We start from the raw sequence: 21,569 nt of genomic DNA, 5'->3' as shown, positions 1-21,569 counted from the left end.
GTAGCACCCTCTGATAAGAGATTCACCATGAAACAATCTCTTCACCACATCTCTCTGGCTGCACCTTATCAGTCTCCACTTCTGGCTCTTCTGCATCTCTCTGATCTCTGTTACTTGGAGCACCCAAAGGGCTCAGTCCTTGAACCTTCTTTCTTCTTTGTCTACATGGTAAACTCACCCAGTCATGGCTTTAAATACCATCTATACACTGAGGGCTCCTAACCTAATATCTCCAGCTCAGACCTCTCTTGCCTCCTTGAGACCTCTGTGTGGAGGTCTATTTTAGGCATGTTAGCCTTCACATGTCCAAAACTGAATTCCTGATATTACATCTTCCCCAACCTTGCTTCTCTCTCAGTCCTCTCCATCTCAGTAAATGACAAGTCTGTTCTTCCACAAACCTGAAGACATCCTAGGGTCCTCTCAATCTGTAGCAAAACTGTAGCAAATCTGTAGCAAATCCTGTTGGATCTACTTTCGAAATCCGTTTAGGATCTGAGCACCCCCACCACCTGCACTCCAGGAGCCTGATCCATGCCCCTTTCATATGGACATCACCTTTCACATGGACATCTCTTCAGTCTGTTCTCAGCACAGCTTCCAGAGTGAGCCTTTCAAGCCAAAGTCTGATCTTTCACTCTTCTGCGCAAAACCCTCTAATAGCTTCTCATCTCACTCCAAGAAAAGCCAGCGTTCTTACTGTGACCTAAAAGGCCTGATGATGGTTCTGTGTGAGCTCATTGCCACACTTCCTTGATTTCATCTTCTACCACTTCACGTGTTCTCCAGCTCCAGCCACATCGTCTCCTGGCTGATTCTGGAAAGTGCGGGCATCATCCTTGAACTGGCTATTTGTTCCTCCTGGAATGCTTTCCCTCCAGGCTTTTACCTGCTTTATTCCCTCTTATCACTGAGGCCATTAATTGCCACATATCCAAGATCACAGCTGTCTCCCACTTCCTTGATTTATTTTTCTTCTTGGCACTTATCATACTCTTTATTCCTTCTATCCATCTTGTTTATTATCTTCTGCTCCTTGTACAAAAAGAAAGCTCTATGAGGACAGAGCGTTTTGGCTGTTTTGGTCACTGCTGTTTCCCCGTGTTTGGAATAGTTCCTGTCACACAATCAGCACTCAACAAATTCTTATTGAAAGAGAATGGATGAATGATCTTTATTCTTCTTACTGATAACTCTCACTTTACTTTTCAAATTTATTTCATGGAAGAAGTTGAGGTTTTTAAATTTTGTTGCACTTACTTAGAAAATTTTTTAATTTTTAAAATGCATTTTAGTAAAATTTGGCAGAAAAGGGTATTTAGAAAATCTTAATATATTTTTCTTTAATTTCATTCTCAAATATTGATTTTCTTGCACCTGATAAATTTTATACTTTTAAATATTCTGTTACAAGCCTAACAAGAAATGTTTGTGTCATTATAATAACTATTCAAGATTTTTGGTTCTTGTGCAAAAAAATGACGAATAAATATAAGCTGGTGGAAATATTCACCAATTTAGACCAAATGGTGAACACTCATTCACTATCTTGGTGAATTTGAACTACAGACTATTTGAAAGGAATGGTGTTTTCTAACTTTCCACAAGAATTTTTTATGGTCTAAAAATAGATGTGAATCCAGCATAATTCAAAATTAGCAAAGTACAAAAGAATGAGGTTAATGTTACTGTTGTATTTCTGACTTACTTTCTACACAGGGGGATCTGGGACCTGTAGGACCCCAAGGACCAATGGGCATCCCTGGAATTGGCAGTCAAGGGGAACAGGTAATCAATGCTCTCTCTTTCCCTTTTGTACAGAACATTCTGGCTCAAGCCTGGTGTTCACTAAAGGCCAGTCCTACAAACACCTACAACTCTATTTAATAGTCAAACTGCCACGGAATATATATCCATAAGTGCATATAGGGAAGGATAAGACAGTTTCATGGGACTGTTGTTTTTAGAACTTCCAAAGACATAAAAAACAACTTGTGTGTTAATTAAAGCCTAATTTTCAGGATAAGTGTTTTGGAGAAGTATATTTGTTAGTTTTCCTTGGGAGCAATTGCTTACTTACTGGTTGGTTTGTGTGTGTTTTTCCCCTTGAAGGTCTGTGAATAATGCAGTCGCACTCATTTCAAAGGCCAGTAGAGTAGTGTTCCCCACCCCCTAGCCACATACCAATCTAAAGAAGTATTACACTGAAACAAGAACCAGAATCAGAAACAACCATTTTACTGAAGGGGTACCATTCCTGAATAGAAGCAAACTACAGATAGGTTTATATATGACTCTTGACACACACCCCCCCGCCCCCGGTCAGAAGAAAGGAAAGATCTCTGAGGATGTTTCTACATTTCTGGCTGGAACTACTTCCAAAATCTTCTGACTATAACTTTTGGAAAAGCAAGGCAATTTTGTCAGCTTGAAATAATATGAGATAATGCAATAGTACTTCCTACTTACCTCATCTCATTTAATCAAAGTGACCAACAAATTCAAATTTATGCTGAATGTCTTCCTATGTAGAAAGTTGGCAAATCAGTTGGATTTTAATCAATTTACGATTATGGATTGAATCATTCTGTTGTTTAGTGAACACATAGTACTTCCTTTATTTAAGAGTGGGAGGTGGGGGGGATAAAAAAGGAGATAATCCACATCTCATTGTTGACATTTTAAGTTTATTTCTAATCATATTGTAATTATTTATTTTTGTTGTTGTTAATCCAAGCAACAACCAAGCTGGATGTAACTCCTTTTTCCATTTATTTCCCTCTGGTAGGAGGAAGGGATCCTTCTCCCTAGTATAATACATTAGGAGGATTAAGGTACAGAAGAAGCCAAGATAAATTTGTATATAAATATTTAGATAATAATTAAGAGCTGGGGTTTTTGACTACACAAGGATCATGGTTTGACTATGCCACCAGGCAGTCTCAAAATTTGTGAGTTTTTTGCTAGTTTCAGAGTATAGCTTCTGCTAGTTTCTGACCCTGGAATGACAGTGCTGTCACATCCTGGGTCTTGTGGAGTTCCTGCTGCTGAGTCACTGCTATGGGGCTGAAAATGAGGTCCAGAGAAAGCCAAGCCTTTCCAGATGGCCTGTGATTCTTGGACCTCCCACCTGGAACTTCCTGTTGCCTTTAATGCTGTTTCTTGGTGCAAGTTGTTCTTCAGGTTGGAAAGAGGGGGAAAAAAAAAGAACAACAACAAAAATTCTTCTTTAACTTTGTTTTCTTACCCCCTTCTCTTCCTTTTTCAAGAGAAAAAAACTTTTAAGGTATATGTGACCATAAGAAGCTGACTCCTATTGGATAGGAAATTGAAAAGGATTTGTTTATCCATTTAAGAAAAATGACTTAAATTCTACTTAAATTTAACCTCTGTGCGGGAGTTACTCATTTTCTTTCTTATCCTTAATTTAACATGTCGAATTACTGTTATTATTAGATCTTCCCATTCTTACAGAAATTATTTTCCCACTTATCTGTTTCTGAGGGAACTTCTGTTTCTAGCAACATGATTACAATATCCCTCAAGTGGCCTGCAGATTTTCATTAACTCTTTGGAGGCTTGACTACTTCAAGTCTATTATAAAATAAAGTGAAATATAAAGAACCACAAATATACATGTACACACATATATGCACATATTCTTTGCTCTTTTTGATTCCTTGCATGCTAATTGCAGACTACTGTCAAGGTCAGGATTCCTTTTTACAATGACTCAATGTTCATACTGAATCTTAGCTTCAATTGTTTAGATTGCTTCATCACCATCAAGCAGAGAAAAAGGGAAATAACATCTGTAATTTAAAAATGAACAATCAGTTGCATCATCTAGCTGGAGAAAATGGGATAACATTTATAATAAAATAATCATGTATCTGTAACCATTGTGTACACAATCATGGCCTGTGGGGTGTAAACAAAACAAAATCTTAGGTTTTTTTTCTATCCTTATCCCTTATGCGGTTTTTCAGTGCAGAAAGTTTTTTCTTTTTTTGTTTCCGCAGAAAGAAATTACCAGCAGGCTAGAGAATTTTCTTGTCACTTTTAGGTAATGGTGAATTAAAGGGTCACCTCTAAGTTGCAAATCACAGTTTTCACTGTGTAAAGAAAACTATCTAGTCAATGTATTCATCTTCCTTTCAATCTTCATTAATCCAGTATGAGCTGCAGGGAGAACTTGGGGTCCATGGAATGGAATGTCCTTCTTATCCCTCCCAGGCTGAATCAAGGACGGGATGGTGCGAGACGTAGGGGAGGGCATGGAAGTTCTTTCTGGGCTGGTCTATTCTTAGATGGCACTGGGTCCTCTGGTCTTGGTGGATGTTTGAAGCTGACACTATTCCTGGTGGGACTCCCTACTCTTCCTCCTGGGATGTGGATGGAGGACTCTCTCCATCTCTCCTCATCAGTCTCTGCTTTTCTGGAGCTTTATGCTATACCAACTCTCTGTTGGAGTTCTGTTATTCTTCTAGGTCCTCTTGGACAAGATTCCAAGCAGTTCCAGGCCTACTCCAGGCATCAAGAGTATGGTCCATGGGAAAAAACGTGTATGGGCTCTGCACTGTTGAACTCTGGGTGCACAGGCTGCTCCTACCCCGGCCCTCTCTTACTCACACAGCACAGCACACTTAGCTTTCTCAGGCAGAAATAATTCCCTGGTCTACTGTGTCTCAAAAACAAAATTAAGGTCTCCATATGGTTCACTGATACTCTCTTTCTAGAATGTGGTAAAAGAAGCAATCCGAACCCTTCTATTTTCTCCAGAGAAAATACTTAGAAGACAACTTTCTCCAAAGAAAATCTTATTAAATCTTGTCACTTCCCCCCCTTTTATACCCACAAAGTAAGTGAGAGTCAGCTATTAGAATATTCTTCAGTTTGGTGTCTGCAAATACGAACCAGGGACTATACATATCATTTCCATTCACATCCCACTGGCCAGAGTCCAGTTCACTTGGCAACACCCAGCTGCAACAGGTACTAGAAAACAGGTTCTTTATTGTGGGTAGCCATGCAAGCCAGCTAAAGTTTCTCTTACTATAGAAAAAAGGTAGAATGCATATTATGGTTCAACTAGCAGCCTCTGCCTTGTCATTCAACAAGTATTAATTGGCTATAAGTAATCAATTATGGCATGTGAATGAACCTGTACTTTCGAGGATTTGAAACTAATCTTATCTAAATTTCTTAATTTACCTAATATTATTTTTTAAATTTTATTTTTAAAGGGAATCCAAGGTCCTATTGGTCCACCTGGTCCACAAGGGCCCCCAGGACAAGGCTTACCTGGTCCCAAGGTAACTTTCTAAATGAGAGAAGAGTTTAATTGATCTGTATTTTAATTGCTGTTTTCTGGTCAGTTGTTAGTGCATTTGGAAGGTAGCAGAGGAGATGAACTTTAAAGTCAGAGATCTAGATTTAATGCAGAGTGTTACCAATATTCCTAATGGTTTAGAAAATGTAATATGTATTCTTTATGCTCTTAGAAGCTTTCAAATTTGTCCCTTGGTATTTGCTGGAAGATTAATTTTAGATCTCCCATCCCGCCCTACACACCAAAAACTGAGGATGCTCAAGTCCCTTATATAAATGGTTTAGGATTTGCATATAACCTACTCACATCCTCTTATACTTAAAAAATCATATCTAGATAATGTCTAATACCAAATACCATGTAAATGCTATCTATGCGAAAAGTTGCTGGCATGTAGCAAATTCAGGTTTTGGTTTTGGAACTTTCTAGAATGTTTTCCATCCAAGGTTGATTGAATCTATAACTGAGTCCAAGCTCCTATGGCTTGCTGCACAACTGGCCAATAAGTCAAGAGACAAGGTGTTGGGGTGAGGAAAAGTCACTTCATTTGGAAAGCCAGCAAACCAAGGAGATGGCTCACTATTGTCCTAAAGAACCATCTTAATTTGGGGTAGAATTCAAACTTTTCTTGTGGTAAAGAAGTGGAAGCAAGAGGGAGTTAAGATCAAGAAGTGACAGACAACCTCAGATATGTGGGCGCCAGCAAGGGTCCGAAGAGGGTTGTGAAAACATTTTGCTCTTGGTCAGTTGACTTTAATTGACCAGGTCATGATATTCCTAAAGATCTTAACAGGACAATCCTTGTTTCTATTCATACTTTCTTATCTCCTCATGGGAGACAACTTTCTTTTGGGTAAGGGACTATTTGCACAAATCTTAACCTGTGAGGAGAATTCCTTTAGTGATTAACATGACTGCGTGCAGGACTAAGCAGAGGCTTAGGAGTCAGAGGTTAAAGCAGAAGAAGAGGTAGTTGCAACATGGAGTCAGAGATGCCAAGCTTCTTCTACAAACAAGAGGCAGGCAGGGAGGGGGATCTTCGTTCCTAAAGAACAACTCAGAGATATCCTCAGATTGTTTTGTCTCTCCCTTAAGGAGGAACTAGGGCTCTGTTAATCACCGAACTGTTGTCACTACTTTTCTTATTTAATTGCATTCCCTTAGTTTCTGCATTCCCTCACTTCCCTAATTACTAACTGCCTAGGCCTGTTCTTTGGAACTCCAGGAAGGCCTAGGAGACTAAAATCCTTTTCCGAGAATAAGAAACAGGAAAATAGAGGGGTTTTGTATACAGGAGGGCCCCCAGGATCCTGCTCAACCCCCCTTTTCTTTGATACGCCTCAATCCTAAGGGGAACAGGAACAGGCCAAGAAGGGAATAAAGTTGTTGGATGGAGAAGTTAATCACGAACTCCACAGAGGAACTCAATTTTATGGGGAGTCCGTTTCAAATCCACGGATGCAGAACTGGCAGCTAACAATGGGAGCAGACTGTGTTTACTCTATCTTAATGACTGTTTTCATTACTTTTACTTATGAGATCCTATTCCAGCAACTCAAGCAGTAATATCTGAAGAGGTTCCTTGTGGGTTGGCTAGTTTTCATTCTCACCAACTTTCCCACCATAGGTCCATCAACTAAAACATTTAGTTAAAGACATGGAATCAGCAATAACCTAACAATTTTTTTTTCTATGAAATGGAGAATCAAATTGTCTTCTAAAGTAGAACTATTTATCCCTTGGAGAAAGACATGACACATACTATTTAACCACCTGTCCTTAATGGTGCTTCAAAGCATTGCCAATCATTGTTAAATAAATCTTTCTCTGAGGACACCTATCTTTTAGTAGATTCCTTTGAGAGCCCCATGTGAGAAGTAGCTTAATAGAATACAGTTATTGTCCTTGAGGTTTCTGATTCAAGCTCAATGTTAAAAGCTCAGTTTGTTTTCTCTGATTATGATATAGCTTTTGATCAGCAGAACCTTGGCTTCTCATGTGTCAGTTTTAGTTGTTCTGGAATATAACTGCTTATCTTTTCTAGGTGCCCTCCTTTGAGACTTCTCAAAGTAAATTTTGAATATGCTACAGAGCTTATATTTTAAGCCAGACCATAGATAGACGGATAGATAGATGAAGCTTTAGGTATATATGAAATATATCTAAAATTAAAAATAAATAATTGCCTGAAATATATATTTGCGTAGATGTATAGCTATACACACACCTACATACACATGTGTGAATGGAGCATATGAAACTTAGTTTTATTCCGTTGCCGTGTTTTGCTCTTAGGCAATCAAAGGTAGGTATATTTTATTTTTACTTTGCTGCTATGGTCAAATACGCTTCACTCTTTCCTCACTAGGGAGAAGTAGGCCAGATAGGACCTACAGGTCCTAGAGGACCAGTGGGAGTTGGAGTACAAGGTCCAAAGGTGAGTTCTCAAAGCTGCTTAGAAGCATTTATGTTAATATTATGCTAAATTTCACGTCTACCCAAATGCAATACAGATTATGCATGTTTCATCTGTTTTTAAACCAGATTAGAATATTTATTCAGAAAGCAGTCTGATGCTTAACTCTTGTTAAGAAAAACCAAACTCTTAGTTTAATGATGATGCTTTCTATTTTTTTGTTTATTAGCATCGGAGATACTCTTATAGCACAGAGTGATTCTTTGAGAACATTATTGCCTGCCATGTTATACAGCATTAGGAGGATTTCAGAAAACTTTACTTCCCCTCTTTTGTTTTGTGGCTGGCTCTTTCAGATCACAGCTCAAAAGCTACTTCCTCAAAAACCATTTCCTGAATGTAAATAAAGTATGTCTACCTCACCCCTGTTACCCAGTTATTTAAAAGAAGCCTGTTTATTTCCTTGCTTTTACCAATATTCCCAACTTGCATGTTTTTTAAATTACTTTTCATCTTACTATACCCTCTAGAAACACACTGCCAATATGGCAGCCACTAGCCACACGTTGTTACTGAATATTTGATATGTGGCTAGTATGAATTGAGGTAAGCTAGACATGTACTACACACACTTGATTACAAAAATGGGGACAAAGAAAAAGAATGTAAACTATATGGTCAATATATTTGTATATTGACTACATATCAAAATGATAAAATTTCAGATGTATTAGAGTAAGTAAACATGTTATTAGAATTGTATTTATCTGTTTCTCTTAATGTTGCAAATGTGGCTATTACTAAAATTATAACTATACATCTTGCTTTGTATTTCTATTGGACAATGCTACTCCACTGGCGCAAGGACTCTGTTCCCTTTTTTTCTTTTTTATTACTGAATCCCCAGTTTGGGACACAATAGGTGCTCAATAAATCTGTTAAATATATAAATGGGACGTTCCCGTTGTGGCGCAGCAGTTTTCGAATCTGACTAGCATCCATGAGGATACAGGTTTGATCCCTGGCCTTCTCAGTGGGTTAGGATCCAGCAATGGCCTGAGCTGTGGTGTAGGTTGCAGACGCAGCTCTGATCCTGTGTTGCTGTGGCTGTGGTATAGGCCAGCAGCTACAACTCCAATTGGACCCCTAGCCTGGGAACCTCCATGTGCCGTGGGTGTGGTTCTAAAAAGCAAAAAACAAACAAACAAACAAACAAATCCTTATTTTACCCTTCACAATTTCCATAGCTCATTCTGAAGGCATGTGGAATCTGGCAAGCCATGCTGAGGATTAAAATTCATCATTATTCTGCTGCTATTGCCATGATTATTATGAGAATTTGAGTATTCGGAGAATATAAGATATGGCCTAAGATGAATATACATATCACATATACAGAAACATAACATATACATAAGCAAGAGATACAAAATGTAATAATGCAGTTCCCATTGTGGCTCAGTGGAAATGAATCTGACTAGTATCCAAAAGGACACAGATTTGATCCCCGGCCTCACTCAGTGGGTTAAGGATCTGGCTTTGCCATGAGCTGTGGTGTAGGTTGCAGATGTAGCTTGGATCTGGGGTTGCAGTGGCTGTGGTATAGGCTGGCAGCTGCAGCTCTGATTCAGTCCCTAGCCTGGGAACCTCCACATGCTGTGGGAGTGACCCTAAAAAGACAAAAAAAAAAAAAAAAGTAATAATATAGTGATATTAGCTGCTATTTGTTACATGGTTTTGATGTGTTACACAAATGTGCTAAGTGCTAAATATGCTGAGTATTTATATGCGTACACACACACACTGTTTGTTTAGCCATGATCATAGCATACAGAAATTCCTGGGCCAGGGATCTAACCTACCAATCAGTGACCTGTCCACAGCAGTGACAATGCCAGATCCTTAACTGCTAGGCCACCAAGGAACTCCCACATGCTATGTCTTTACATGTCTATAGTATATATGTATATATACATATTATGTTATATATATGCCAGTTTCAGAGAGGCCATGTAGAGGAGGCTACTAAGGAGTTACACCACTGAAGTTCAAATCCTAGTTTCGCACTAAATGGATACAAAATCTCTCTCTAAAAAATGAAAACATACTCACTATTGTACAGAATAACAAAGAACATCCATGTGTTACACAAGACAGTTTTATCAAATATTAACATTTTGCCATATTTATTCTACAATTTATTTAAGAAGCATTGCAGGTATAAAAAGAGGCCTCTGTTCTGTGCTCCCCAATCCTATTGCTCTCCTTTCCCTCCCCAGACATATTCATTATCATGAATTTGGTATTTATCATTCTGTCAAAATTTTTATAATTTTCCCATAAGTTTTTATCTATAAGCCATTTGTTGCTTTTTTACATAATATATCATTACATATCATTCTACAATGTAGTTATACTCAGCCTTATGTGTTATTTGTATTTTTTTTTATCATTTTAGGGCTGCACCCGCAGCATATGGGGGTTCCCAGGCTAGCAATAGAATTGGAGCTACAGCCGCCAGCCTATGTCTCAGCCACAGCAACTTTGGATCCGAGCCACATCTGCGACCTACAGCACAGCTCACCACAACACCAGATTCTTAACCCACTAAGCAAGGCCAGGGATTGAACCTGCAACATCATTGTTCCTAGTCCGATTGAATTCATTAGCCACTGAGCCATGAAGGGAACTCCTATTTGTATTTTTTAAAGCCTTTAATTCATTCATTTTAATTGCACCATGATACTACAGTATATGAAAACATCTCATTTAATATTTACACATTTTTCTATTGATGAACATATAAATTGCTTTCCATTTTTTTGTTTGCCAATGCTGCCGTAAACATTCTCTGATTTTTCTCTTGTGTGAGAATACAAGTTTCTCTCATTAATAGATGATAAATTGCTACAAGCAGAACTTAAAGGTTACAGGGTATGTAAGTTTTCAATTTTGTTTATTATTATTACTTTTGGCCACACCTGTGGCATGCAGGAGTTCCCACTCCAGGGATCAAACCTGTGCCACAGCAGTGATAATGCCAGATCTTAACCCACTGAACAATGAGGGAGCTCCTTTTTAATAATTAAAAAATTGTTTTTTTCAATTTTGATATTGTAAAAATCCTACCCAAGATAGTCAACGGGTAAAATCTTTGCACTGTTTATCCTCCTTCCAGTAATAGATGACAATGCTTTTTTCTACATTCTTGTCAATATGAATTGTGTAAAAATACATCTCATTGGTTTAGTTTTCATTCCTTGATAACTAGACAGTTTTTGTGTATTTAATGAACCTCAGTTTTTCTTTTTTGTAAATTCCTGTAGATTCTCATTTTTGTAACTGTTGTGTTCTTATTAATAGTTCTTTAGGTGTCTGGATATTGGTACTTTGTTATTTGGGTTTCAATTATCTTGGGCTATGGCTTGGCTTTTTCATTTATTTTTCAGTATCCAGAAGTATTAGATTTTGATGTATTTCTATCCCTTTATGTTTTGGGCTTTTAGAATGTTATTTTAAAACATTTCTTAACTCTAAAAGTCATAATATATTCTTAGTTATTTTCTTCTGAAACTTTTGGTGTTTTTAAAATTTAGGTCTTTAATCCACTTGGGATTTATTTTTGTGGGTTGGGTGATGTATGATCTATTTTTTCCCATAAGGATAACCAAATATCCCAGCACCAGTTATTAAATAGTCCATCTTTGTCACACTGATTTGTGATACTTGCTATGTCACATATTGAAGTCCTATGTTTGTGAGGAGCAGTGCCTGAGCTCTCTGTTCTGTCCCATTTGTCTTATATCTCAGTGCTACTGCCTCTCTGTCTTGATTATGATAGATTTGTAATGTTTTGTCATCAATAGGGAAAATACTCTCATCTTCTTCCTTGGCTATTCTTGATGCTAACATTTACATTTTAGAATTGGCTTGTCAAATTTGACAAAATATCCTATTGGGGTTTTTGAAATTGCCTTGAATTTTCATATTAAATATTGAGTCTTTCAAACCACAGAGTAAAACTCTCTAATTTTTGAAGAAAATATTTGTCATTTTATCCATAAAGATTTTCTACTTTTTTTAAAAAGGTGTCTTAGCAAAAATTTGCAATTATGAATTGTTTTCTTTTTCTATATCTTCCAACTAGCTATAACAGGTCACTGCTCATTCTTTTTCCGTCCCTTTTCTCTTTGTGTTTCATTTTGGATAGAGTTTATTTCTCTATCTTTCAGTTTATTATTCTTTTCTTCTGTGATATCTAATCTGCTTTTAATTCTATCCAGTGTATTTTTAGTCTTATAGCTTGCAGTTTTCAATTCTATAAGTTCAATTTGTACCCTTCTATATCTTTCATGTCTCTGTTTAACATGTTTTATTTATTTTATTTATTTATTTATTTATTTTTGTCTTTTTTTGCTATTTCTTGGGCTGCTCTCGCAGCATATGGAGGTTCCCAGGCTAGGGGTCCAATTGGAGCTGTAGCCACCGGCCTACGCCAGAGCCACAGCAATGCGGGATCCGAACCGCGTCTGCAACCTACACCACAGCTCACGGCAACGCCAGATCCTTAACCCACTGAGCAAGGGCAGGGGCCGAACCCGCAACCTCATGGTTCCTAGTTGGATTCGTTAACCACTGCGCCACAACGGGAACTCCCTGTTTAACATGTTTTAAATTTCCTCTAGTTTCTTGAACATATGAAATGTAGTATAAAAACTGTTTTAATGTCCTTTTCTATGAATTTTATTGCCTGTGTCATTTTCTGGGTCAGCTTTTGGCAGCTTTTTTGATTTGTGGTAATTTTTGATTAGATGCCAAACATCGTGAATTTTACCTTTGTGAGTGCTAAATATTTTTGTATTCCTCTAAGCATTTTTGAGCTTTGTTCTTAGAGGCTTCTACATTGCTTGGAAACAGTTTGAGCCTTTTGGTCTTGCTTTTAAGCTTTATCAGGTAAGACAAGAGCAGTATTTGGTCTAGGGTTAATTTTATCCCACTACCAAGCCACAATCCTTTTTAGAATTCTGTGCCTTCAGAACTGTCAAGTTTTCTTTCTTGCCACCGGGAGCACGCACTGTGTCTCACCTGCTGTCAGTTCCCTCTAATCCTTTAATTTGGTTGTTTTCCAGCCTTGGGTAGTTCCTTCATACTGTGCTGAACAGTACTCACCTGACTGCTCAAGGGGGATGCTCAGCAGATCTTCAGAGCTCCCTCCATGTCACTCCTTCCTCTCTGGTAATCTATTTTGTGATGTTTTTCTTTTTGGCTGCCCTGTAACATATGGAGTTCCTGGGCCAGGGATCAGATCTGAGCTGCAGGTGTGACCTACGCTGTAGGTACAGCAACGCCAGATCCTTAACCCACTGTGCCAGGCTGGGGATCAAACCTGCATCCCAGCACTGCAGAGATGCTGCTGATCCCACTGAGCCACAGCGGGAACTCCTATTGTGTGAATTTTTAATACCTTGGTTTACCCAGATTCCTACCTTTGTCTCCTTAGATTAGAAAGACTTCTGAACTTTCTCTGGGTTCTCTTTCCCTGCATCATGACCTGGAGACTTTATCCAGGCAATAGACTTGGGGAATTGTAGCACTTACCTATTTTGTTTTCCCTCTCTAAGGGATAATTATGCTTTATTACTTGGTGTCTAACGTTTTGAAAAAATCATTGTTTCATATATTTTGTCTGCTTTTCAGTTGCATCAGGTGAGAATTTAAATCTAGCTCCTCCATTCTGATCAGACCCTTAAGTTGCCTCATTTTTCTTACATAGATTGGTCTATAATTAAGTTGTCTTGTTATAGTATATTTTATTTTTATTTTTTTGAAAAATTTTTTCAGCTTTACTGAGATATAATTGACATATAATATTGTATTAGTTTTAGACTCACAACATGATGATTGGATTATGTATATATTGTGAAACAACTACCATAGTTATTTCAGTCAATATACCTTACCTCATATAGTTACAAATTTCTTTTCCCTGTGTTGAGAACTTTTAAAATATTCTCTCTTAGCAGCTTTCTTTCTTTTTCTTTTTCTTTTTTCTTTTTTTTTTGCTTTTTAGAGTCATACCCACAGCACATGGAAGTTCCCAGGCTAGGGGTTGAGTCGGAGCTGCAGCTGCTGGCCTATGCCACAGCCATAGCAATGCGGGATCTGAACCATGTCTGCGACCTACACTACAGCTCATGGTAATGCTGGATCCTTAACCCACTGAGCAGGCCAGGGATTGAACCTGCATCCTCAAGGATACTAGTCAGATTCGTTTCTGCTGAGCCACGATGGTAACTCCATATATCTTTTTTGAAGATTATCCATTTATTAATGTTTCTAATATATTTGTTTCAAATTGTCACAGAAATTTTGTATGACTAAAAATCTCTTTGCTAGGTATATATATGTCTTTCGTTTCTAGTACTACTTTTGTGCCTTTTTAATGTTAATAATTACTGCTAGATGTTTTTAAATTTTCTTATATTTTTAAGTATTACCTTTTAATATTGTCATTCTTGCTTTTTGCTTATAAGTTATTATTTTCTGCTTTATTATATCCTTCTACTTATTTTTAGGTTCACTGTGTTTTCACTAGTTTTTAAAGTGTAGTTTATGTGAACCACTTTCAATATTTTCAATATTTTTTCTCTTACTATATGCAGTAAGGACCCTTTTATACTATATGAAAGTAGCATGTGTTTTCTCTGAATACTTTAAGGGACTTAATCACAAATTAACTTGGAAGCAAGTAAAATTACTGAATATTACAGTTGGAAGCTATATTAGGGCTCAATTTTTTTTTATTTCACTTTTATATTAGTTTTTTAAGGGTTGCTATCACAAATTACCACAAACTCTGTGGCTTAATGAAACAGAAACTTACTGTCTTATGGTTTTGGAAGCCAGAAGTAAAAAAATCAAGCTATCTGCTGGGTCATGCTTCCTCCAAAAACTTTAGGGAAGAACTTTTCGTGCTTCTAAGCTCCTGGTGGGAGCCGATCCTTGGAATTCCTTGTCTTGAAGCTATGTCACTCTAATCTTGGCTTCTGTTGTCACATGGTGTTCTCCCCATGTGTCTGTCTTCATGTTTCCCTCTTCTTATAAGGATATCAGTTACTTTGGCTTAGGAACCATCTTAACCTGATCTTCATCTTAACCTGATTACGTCTATTTTTTTTTTCTTTTTTCCTTTTAGGGCCATATCTGTGGTGTGTGAAATTTCCCAGGCTAGGGGTCCAATCAGAGCTACAGCTGCTGGCCTATACCACAACCACAGAAATGCCAGATCCGAGCCACATCTTTGACCTATACCACAGCTCACAGCAATGCTGGATCTTTAACCCACTGAGTGAGGCCAGGGATCAAACCCACATCCTCATGGATACTAGTTGGGTTCGTTACCACTGAGCCATAACAAGAACTTCAAATTACATCTTAACTTGATTACCAAATAAGGTCCATTCACAGGTACCAAAGTTTAAGACTTCAACATATCTTTTTGGGGGTGGAGGTGTCACAATTCAATCCATTACAAACAACATAATCCAAAACCAAGTCCCAGAGAGGATAAACAATGCTCATGGTTAGATGGTTTAATGACTATTCGTTACTGCTCGGATTTCCCTACTCACAGGGTTTTCTCAGACATTAGAAGATATATTCAATTCCAAATACTTCAGAATGGCGTAACATGGTAAATAGGAACATCTGAGAAGTAAAATCTTTGCTCATCCACCAGGGGGAGCCAGGCTCAACAGGACTCCCAGGACAGCCAGGAGTACCAGGAGAAGATGGAGCAGCAGGCAAGAAGGTAACACTGTTTTGCGTATTAGTGAAGTAAAACTATTGAACCGTACTATATCTTGGTAGTGCAGGAGCTCAAATTAAGCCATTCAAGATAAACTCAGTCTTTTTAAGAAAAAAATCCCGCAACACTAAATTTCCTTTTTCATTTACTTCAGATAGAAAGAGTACCGATTCAAAGGCTGAGAAGTATCTGCCTTCTCTCTGGTGTTTTGGAGAACTATTCTACACTGACCTAGTCCCCTTGGATTCCTAGAAAGCACTTTCATTTAAGCTTAGAGAAAAACACCTTTTTCCTTTCTCCAAAAGGAGAGTCTGTAAATGTATTCAAGAAGTAAGGCCATTAGAAAGATTTCCTGAAATATTTTGAGTTGACATTTGAAATACTCATTTTTCAATATAAGTAGTGAAAAATAGCAGATGGAGAGGCCGAAAGTCTTTCTTTTCTTTTTTTTTTAAAAAAACAAACCACCCAATGTGAATGAAGAGCCAAAGGAAAGTGAGCTTATTGCTTTGGAAATTGGCTGAGAATTTGGACTTTTCATGATATTTCAGCTGCTCTGAGTGAAACTGTAGTTGAATATTAATTTATTCAAGTTGGCAAACTTCCAAATTAATTTCGAGACTAGAGTTAAGTTGTGTTGTGTTTTGGAGGATCTCAGCAGAGAATCTACTGGCTGTAAGAAGAGTCAAGGTGGGTGTCTGTAGTGGGACCTCTAAGACATCAGTGTCATTTTCTCCAGGGAGAAGCAGGGCTTCCAGGAGCAAGAGGCCCTGAAGGACCACCTGGAAAAGGACAACCTGGTCTCAAGGTATGGAATAATCTACAGTGTTAGAGAATGGGGAGCAGACTGCCTGTTTGCTGGCCCTGACACTAAGGACAGGAGAAATTTGATCATTTTCTTGCTATGTCAAAGGTATTTACTTCTGGCTTAAAATTATGGATACTAGCTTTTGAGCTTTTGTAAGACAGGAAGCATGTATTATTCATTTTTCATTTTCCTAACAACTGTCATAGGCCCAGCCTATAGGAAGAGTTCAACATATGTTTTCTCAATAAACAGCTAGATTGACATTTATAAAATACATCACAGGGGAAAAAAGAGCCTTGAGATACATCCTTGAGACTTGAAAGTTCATAAATTTTTTCCAAATATTTCTACATGCTCATGCAGTAATGAAAAATATCACCTATTAAGTGGCACTTTCACAACACGGCATAAATTTATTTTACGCATTGTAGAAATGATAGTTGAGTAATATCTTTATATGTCAAGATGAGAATATCAAAATTCATCAATAAGACCTAAGGGGTCAGATGTTCCAGCAGTTCTTATGTTCAGTCATCAATGCTCATATAAATATTCCGAAGAATTATATATGAGTAAAGTAAAAATAAAATCTATATACTTACTAATGTTCTATTTATAATCCTATTAAAATAGCAATTGATAGCTTAAGATATATCTTTTGAGAACATTGTCTAAAACTGAGTCATTAACCTTAAATGTGAGAATTTGAAATGTAAATATACTTGTAGAATTTCAAACACTTAAAATTACTAACCAGACTATGAGATCTACTTTTGGGGTGGGAGGGTGGGCAGGAGGAAGTGGAAATGTGAACAGATAATATCCTTTTAACATCATGCCAAAAAAAAGTTCTAGAAGTAATTGCCCACTAACATTCAGGAGAGCTAATGTTTTCTTCCATATACCCTTGGGAACAAATGATATCTAAGAGAGCTAAGCTTTGAATCCGTGTTTTGCAGTAGTTGGAGAAAGAGCATTCAGAACAGCATGAAGATAGATAGAATGAATACACAGAACCATGTCAGGGAAACCAAGGAGAAATGTTTTCAAGAGGAAAGCAATGTGTGGTGGGAAATATCCCAGCAGGGCAAGGAGAATAGACGTTAACTAGAGCTGGGCTTTGAGGTGATTTGGGGCTTATGGAAGGCCATATCACATACCCAACACATGCTGTGTCTCAATGTTGGCACTTTATTTAGTGGATTCCTACTGATGGCTTCTTCTTCTTCTTCTTTTTTTTTTTTTTTGTCTTTCTCTCTTTTTAGGGCCACGCCCACGGCATGTGGAGGTTCCCAGGCTAGGGGTCTAATTCGAACTGTAGCCGCTGGCCTATACCACAGCCACAGCCATAGCAACACCAGATCCAAGCCGAGTCTGCAACCTACACCACAGATCACGGCAATGCTGGATCCTTAACCCACCGAGCAAGGCCAGGGATCAAACCCCCTACCTCATTGTTCCAAGTTGGATTCATTTCCTCTGTGCCATGCCAGGGACACACCTGCTGTTGGCTTTAGATCAATAAATTAAGTTTGGTAGTGAGTGGGAGGAAATAAATAGTTGTGGATAGATTTCATCTCTATTGGCAAATGATAATGATAAAATAAGTGATTTTGGGACATTTAACAAGTTTTTAAAATTTTCTGTCACTACTCTCCATCAGTATGTGTGTTAGGGAGTTAATCATATATCTGTGGACTCTATAGTTACCTCTTCTTCTTAGAAAAGTGTCTGGTTTCTGATGACTTTGGTAGAGTCCAGTGGTTCTGAAAGTGTGGTCCCAGGAACAGCAGCACCAGCATCACCAGGGAGTGCATCAGAAAAGTAAATTATTGGACTGCCATGCAGAACTACTAAATCAGGAACACTGAGTGTGGGGCCCAGCCATCCCTAGGTGACTCAGATGCATGCACAGGTGTGAAAAGTGTGGTACCATCATTTCTGTTATAAGTACAGAATGGCCTTGGCTACAAAGCCCAAGGAGTTCTTTTGGTGAGGTGGGCACACACTTAGGTATAGTGCCTTGCTGATAAGCCTTAGAAGAAGGAGAGTTTGGGAATGCCCTGAGGCTTCTGGTTGAAGGTAATGCAGTTCCCTGCGGAGACCACAGGTGTAGACAAGCCTGTTGGAGAATACCAGGCAGTTTCTAGCTCTGCCCTGGGTTGATGCTCACTCATCTTGCTGCCAAGTGAATTATTGGCTTCCTTACAGAGAAAGGACTAGCCTCTCCTCTGAGAAAGAAATGGAGCTGGATTTGAAAAATGTCTCATTTTACATTTTAAAACTGAAATAGCCCGAAAGCTGAAAAACAGCAGGAAAAAGCATAGATGGCTCTCTTCTGAAACTGTGACTGTCTCAGAACCATCTGTTAATAGAGTGAGAAGGCAAAAGAATTGTAAGTTCAAAATCCCCACAGAAAGATAGTGAACATTGAGTCTAGAAAATATTAAATCCTACTGAATAAACGGGAAGCACTGAACAGTTCTGAATTCATCTGATCTGCTCAAGAACATCGACAAACCCTGTACAGCTGTGCTGGTCCTGGGGAACATCACTTTACAGTTGGTATTTACTGAGGATCTGGCCAGGATAAGGTTAAGACGTTGGAAAGACTATTAATATAACAATTGTTTTTATAATTGTTTTTGTTAGGGGGATGAAGGAAAGAAAGGGAGCAAAGGAAATCAAGGACAGAGGGGATTTCCTGGGCCAGAAGGACCGAAGGTATGTTTCTTATATTCTCGTTTATGTTTTGGGAAGATGGTAATTATATATGGTTTTAATGGAATATTAGATTTCTGCTGTTTCTTTTTTAAATGATTTTTATTTTTTCCATCATAGCTGGTTTATATTCGCTGTTTCCTTCTTAATAAATTAAAAAAAAAGTCCCCAAATGAAAAAGGCTTTAGAAAACATACTGTTCCAGACCATAATAGTATCAAATAAAGAGACTGCATAGAACATGAGATCTTCATTGGAATGTTTATGCTTCTTTTTCTTTTCTTTCTTTCCTTTTTTTTTTTTTTTTTTTTTGTCTTTTTAGGGCCACACCTGAGGCATATGGAGGTTCCTGGGCTAGAGGTTGAATCAGGGCTGCAGTGTGTATGCCACAGTAACACAAGATCTGAGCCACATCTGTGACCTACACCACAGCTCACAGCAACACCAGATCCTTAACCCACTGAGTGAGGCCAGGGATTGAACCCACATCCTCACAGACACTATGTCAGGTCTTAACCTGCCGAGCCACAGTGGGAACACTTATGCTTCTAGGAGAGCATCTGTGTGTCGGTCCTCTCTAGTAACAACCAGATATTCAGAAGTTGAGATGAAGTTAGGACCATAGGAGACAGCAATTCTCCATCAGCTTGTTTGGCTGAACAAGAACAGAAACGTTGCAGATGGAGAGGTGGTTCAGTGAGGATGAAGAGCAGGGCTTCACAAGGTGGGGAGTGGACTCCCACTCTGCACCATCCTAGGAACCTTGGGGCACCCATCACTTCAATCGTAGGGGAAAAAAAAGAGTAATAGTATCTATTTCTCAGCGTCGTTGTGAAGACTAAAAGTGAGTAAAGCACTTAGCACAGCTCCTGGCACATAGTAAGTGTTCAACTCATGGAGTCATTCAGAAAGGAAAAAATCAATACTGTGAAATGGAAGGTGGGGCGTAGGTGTCCTGATAAACTGTCCAAGATGGGATGCTGAGGAAGAAGTAAGGATATTGTGAAGCAAGCAATTAGGTGTCCTGACTCAAGCAGGAGAGAATATCGAGGTCGTCCAGATGTGTCAGGAAACAGAAATGGCAAACCTGAGAGAGTTCAGTCCTCTAGAAACATGCTAATTGTATGAAGGAGTGTATTCAAGGACCAGACTATTAAAGTACCTCTAAAAAAAAAATGTGCCAGCTAGACAGGAGCAGACACAAAACAAAGAATGCCCTGTAGACCAATGATTCTTCAACTTCACTGTCCATCAGTACTGCCTGGGAGCTTGATACAAACCCCTGTATCTTGGCACTATGCCGAGAGATCTGAATTTGGGACGTGGGTGGGTCCCAAGAATCGGCTTTTCTTAAATAAGTGCCTTCTGTTGCAGATGGTTCAAGAGGCAAATGATGAGAAAAGCCGTCATATAGGAAATGTGTTGTATTGGAACAGTGATTACTCTTTACGTCTTAGTTAGTCTTAACGTGAATATTTTTCCGTATTTTGAAAAAAGCTTTTGTTGATGAAGAATTGCCATGTTTTCCTATGATAAACTATAATGGGAAAGAATATTAAAAAAAGAGTGTATAGGAATTCCTATTGTGGCCCAGCAGGTAAAGGACCCCGTGTAGCCTCCATGAAGATGTGGGTTTGATTCCTGGCCTTGCTCAGTGGGTTAAGGATCCGGCATTGCTGTGACTGTGGCATGGCCCTAAGCTGAAGCTCTGATTTGACCCCTAGCCTGGGAATTTCCATATGCCAAAGGTCCAGCCATAAAAAGGAAAAAAAAAAAGTCTGTATGTATATTCATACAACTGAATCCCTTTGCTGTAGAGCAGAAATTAACACAATGTTGTAAATCAACTATACTTCAAGAAAAAAAAAAGAATTGCCCTATTTTAAAACAGAATCACACCTCAATAAAGGTCTTTAAAAGAACTGCATATGTTCTATATACATGAATTTGTATCTAAAAGTAATTGGTCTCTTTTTAAAAGAGTAGAATAGATTCAATCTAGAAGCATAATTTTGCCTAACCGTTTTTTTTTTTTGTGAAAATTTTACCAGGTTAGTGTTTTTTTCTTTGCCATGGGATTGAATAGGGTGGTTATCTGTGGCCCAAATCCTGACCATGTCTGGAGCCATTGCCTCACAGGATTAGAATTAAGAGCTAGCACTTGGATCACTGGCCCCCTATGCTGGTATGCTTGGATTGGGTAATCAGCACAGCGGGAGGCCTGGCTGTGAAGATGGGCATGGCTCAGGGCAGGTGTGATTACCAGTGAATGTGATGGATAGAGTTCCTCTTGGAGGAGGCAGGAGAACCAAATAGTTCATTCTCTAAGGCAGGAGGAGGCAAAATTTTTGGTGAAAGTGCAGGCGGCAGATATTTTAGGCTGTGTGGGTCAAGAAGCAAAACTAAGGATATTATGTAGGTGCCCATGTAACAATTGTTTAAAAATGTGAAAACCAGTTTTTAGCCTTGGGGGTGCAAAACCAGG

General features: G+C 38.4%; 1 protein-coding gene and 1 long non-coding RNA gene across 5 annotated transcripts in view; one reads left to right on the top strand and one right to left on the bottom strand.

Annotated features, from left to right (window-relative positions):
• LOC110255476 overlaps positions 1–21,569 on the bottom strand; it is a 170,355-nt gene that overhangs the window by 26,744 nt on the left and 122,042 nt on the right. The window lies entirely within an intron of this gene.
• The window catches only part of COL28A1 (collagen type XXVIII alpha 1 chain), a 171,050-nt gene that overhangs the window by 69,457 nt on the left and 80,024 nt on the right, over positions 1–21,569 (top strand). For all 4 annotated transcript variants that reach the window (XM_021063396.1, XM_021063395.1, XM_021063397.1 and 1 more), the window contains exons 16-21: positions 1,720–1,788; positions 5,247–5,315; positions 7,701–7,769; positions 15,487–15,558; positions 16,295–16,363; positions 19,016–19,087. In XM_021063396.1, coding sequence (XP_020919055.1) covers positions 1,720–1,788; positions 5,247–5,315; positions 7,701–7,769; positions 15,487–15,558; positions 16,295–16,363; positions 19,016–19,087 — 420 coding nt within the window. The remainder of the gene's footprint in view (positions 1–1,719; positions 1,789–5,246; positions 5,316–7,700; positions 7,770–15,486; positions 15,559–16,294; positions 16,364–19,015; positions 19,088–21,569) is intronic.

Source organism: Sus scrofa, chromosome 9, assembly GCF_000003025.6.
Source record: "Sus scrofa isolate TJ Tabasco breed Duroc chromosome 9, Sscrofa11.1, whole genome shotgun sequence".
Classification (NCBI taxonomy): Eukaryota; Metazoa; Chordata; class Mammalia; order Artiodactyla; family Suidae; genus Sus; species Sus scrofa.
Note: the sequence above shows the minus strand (reverse complement) of the source record. Positions and strands in the feature narration are given on the sequence as shown.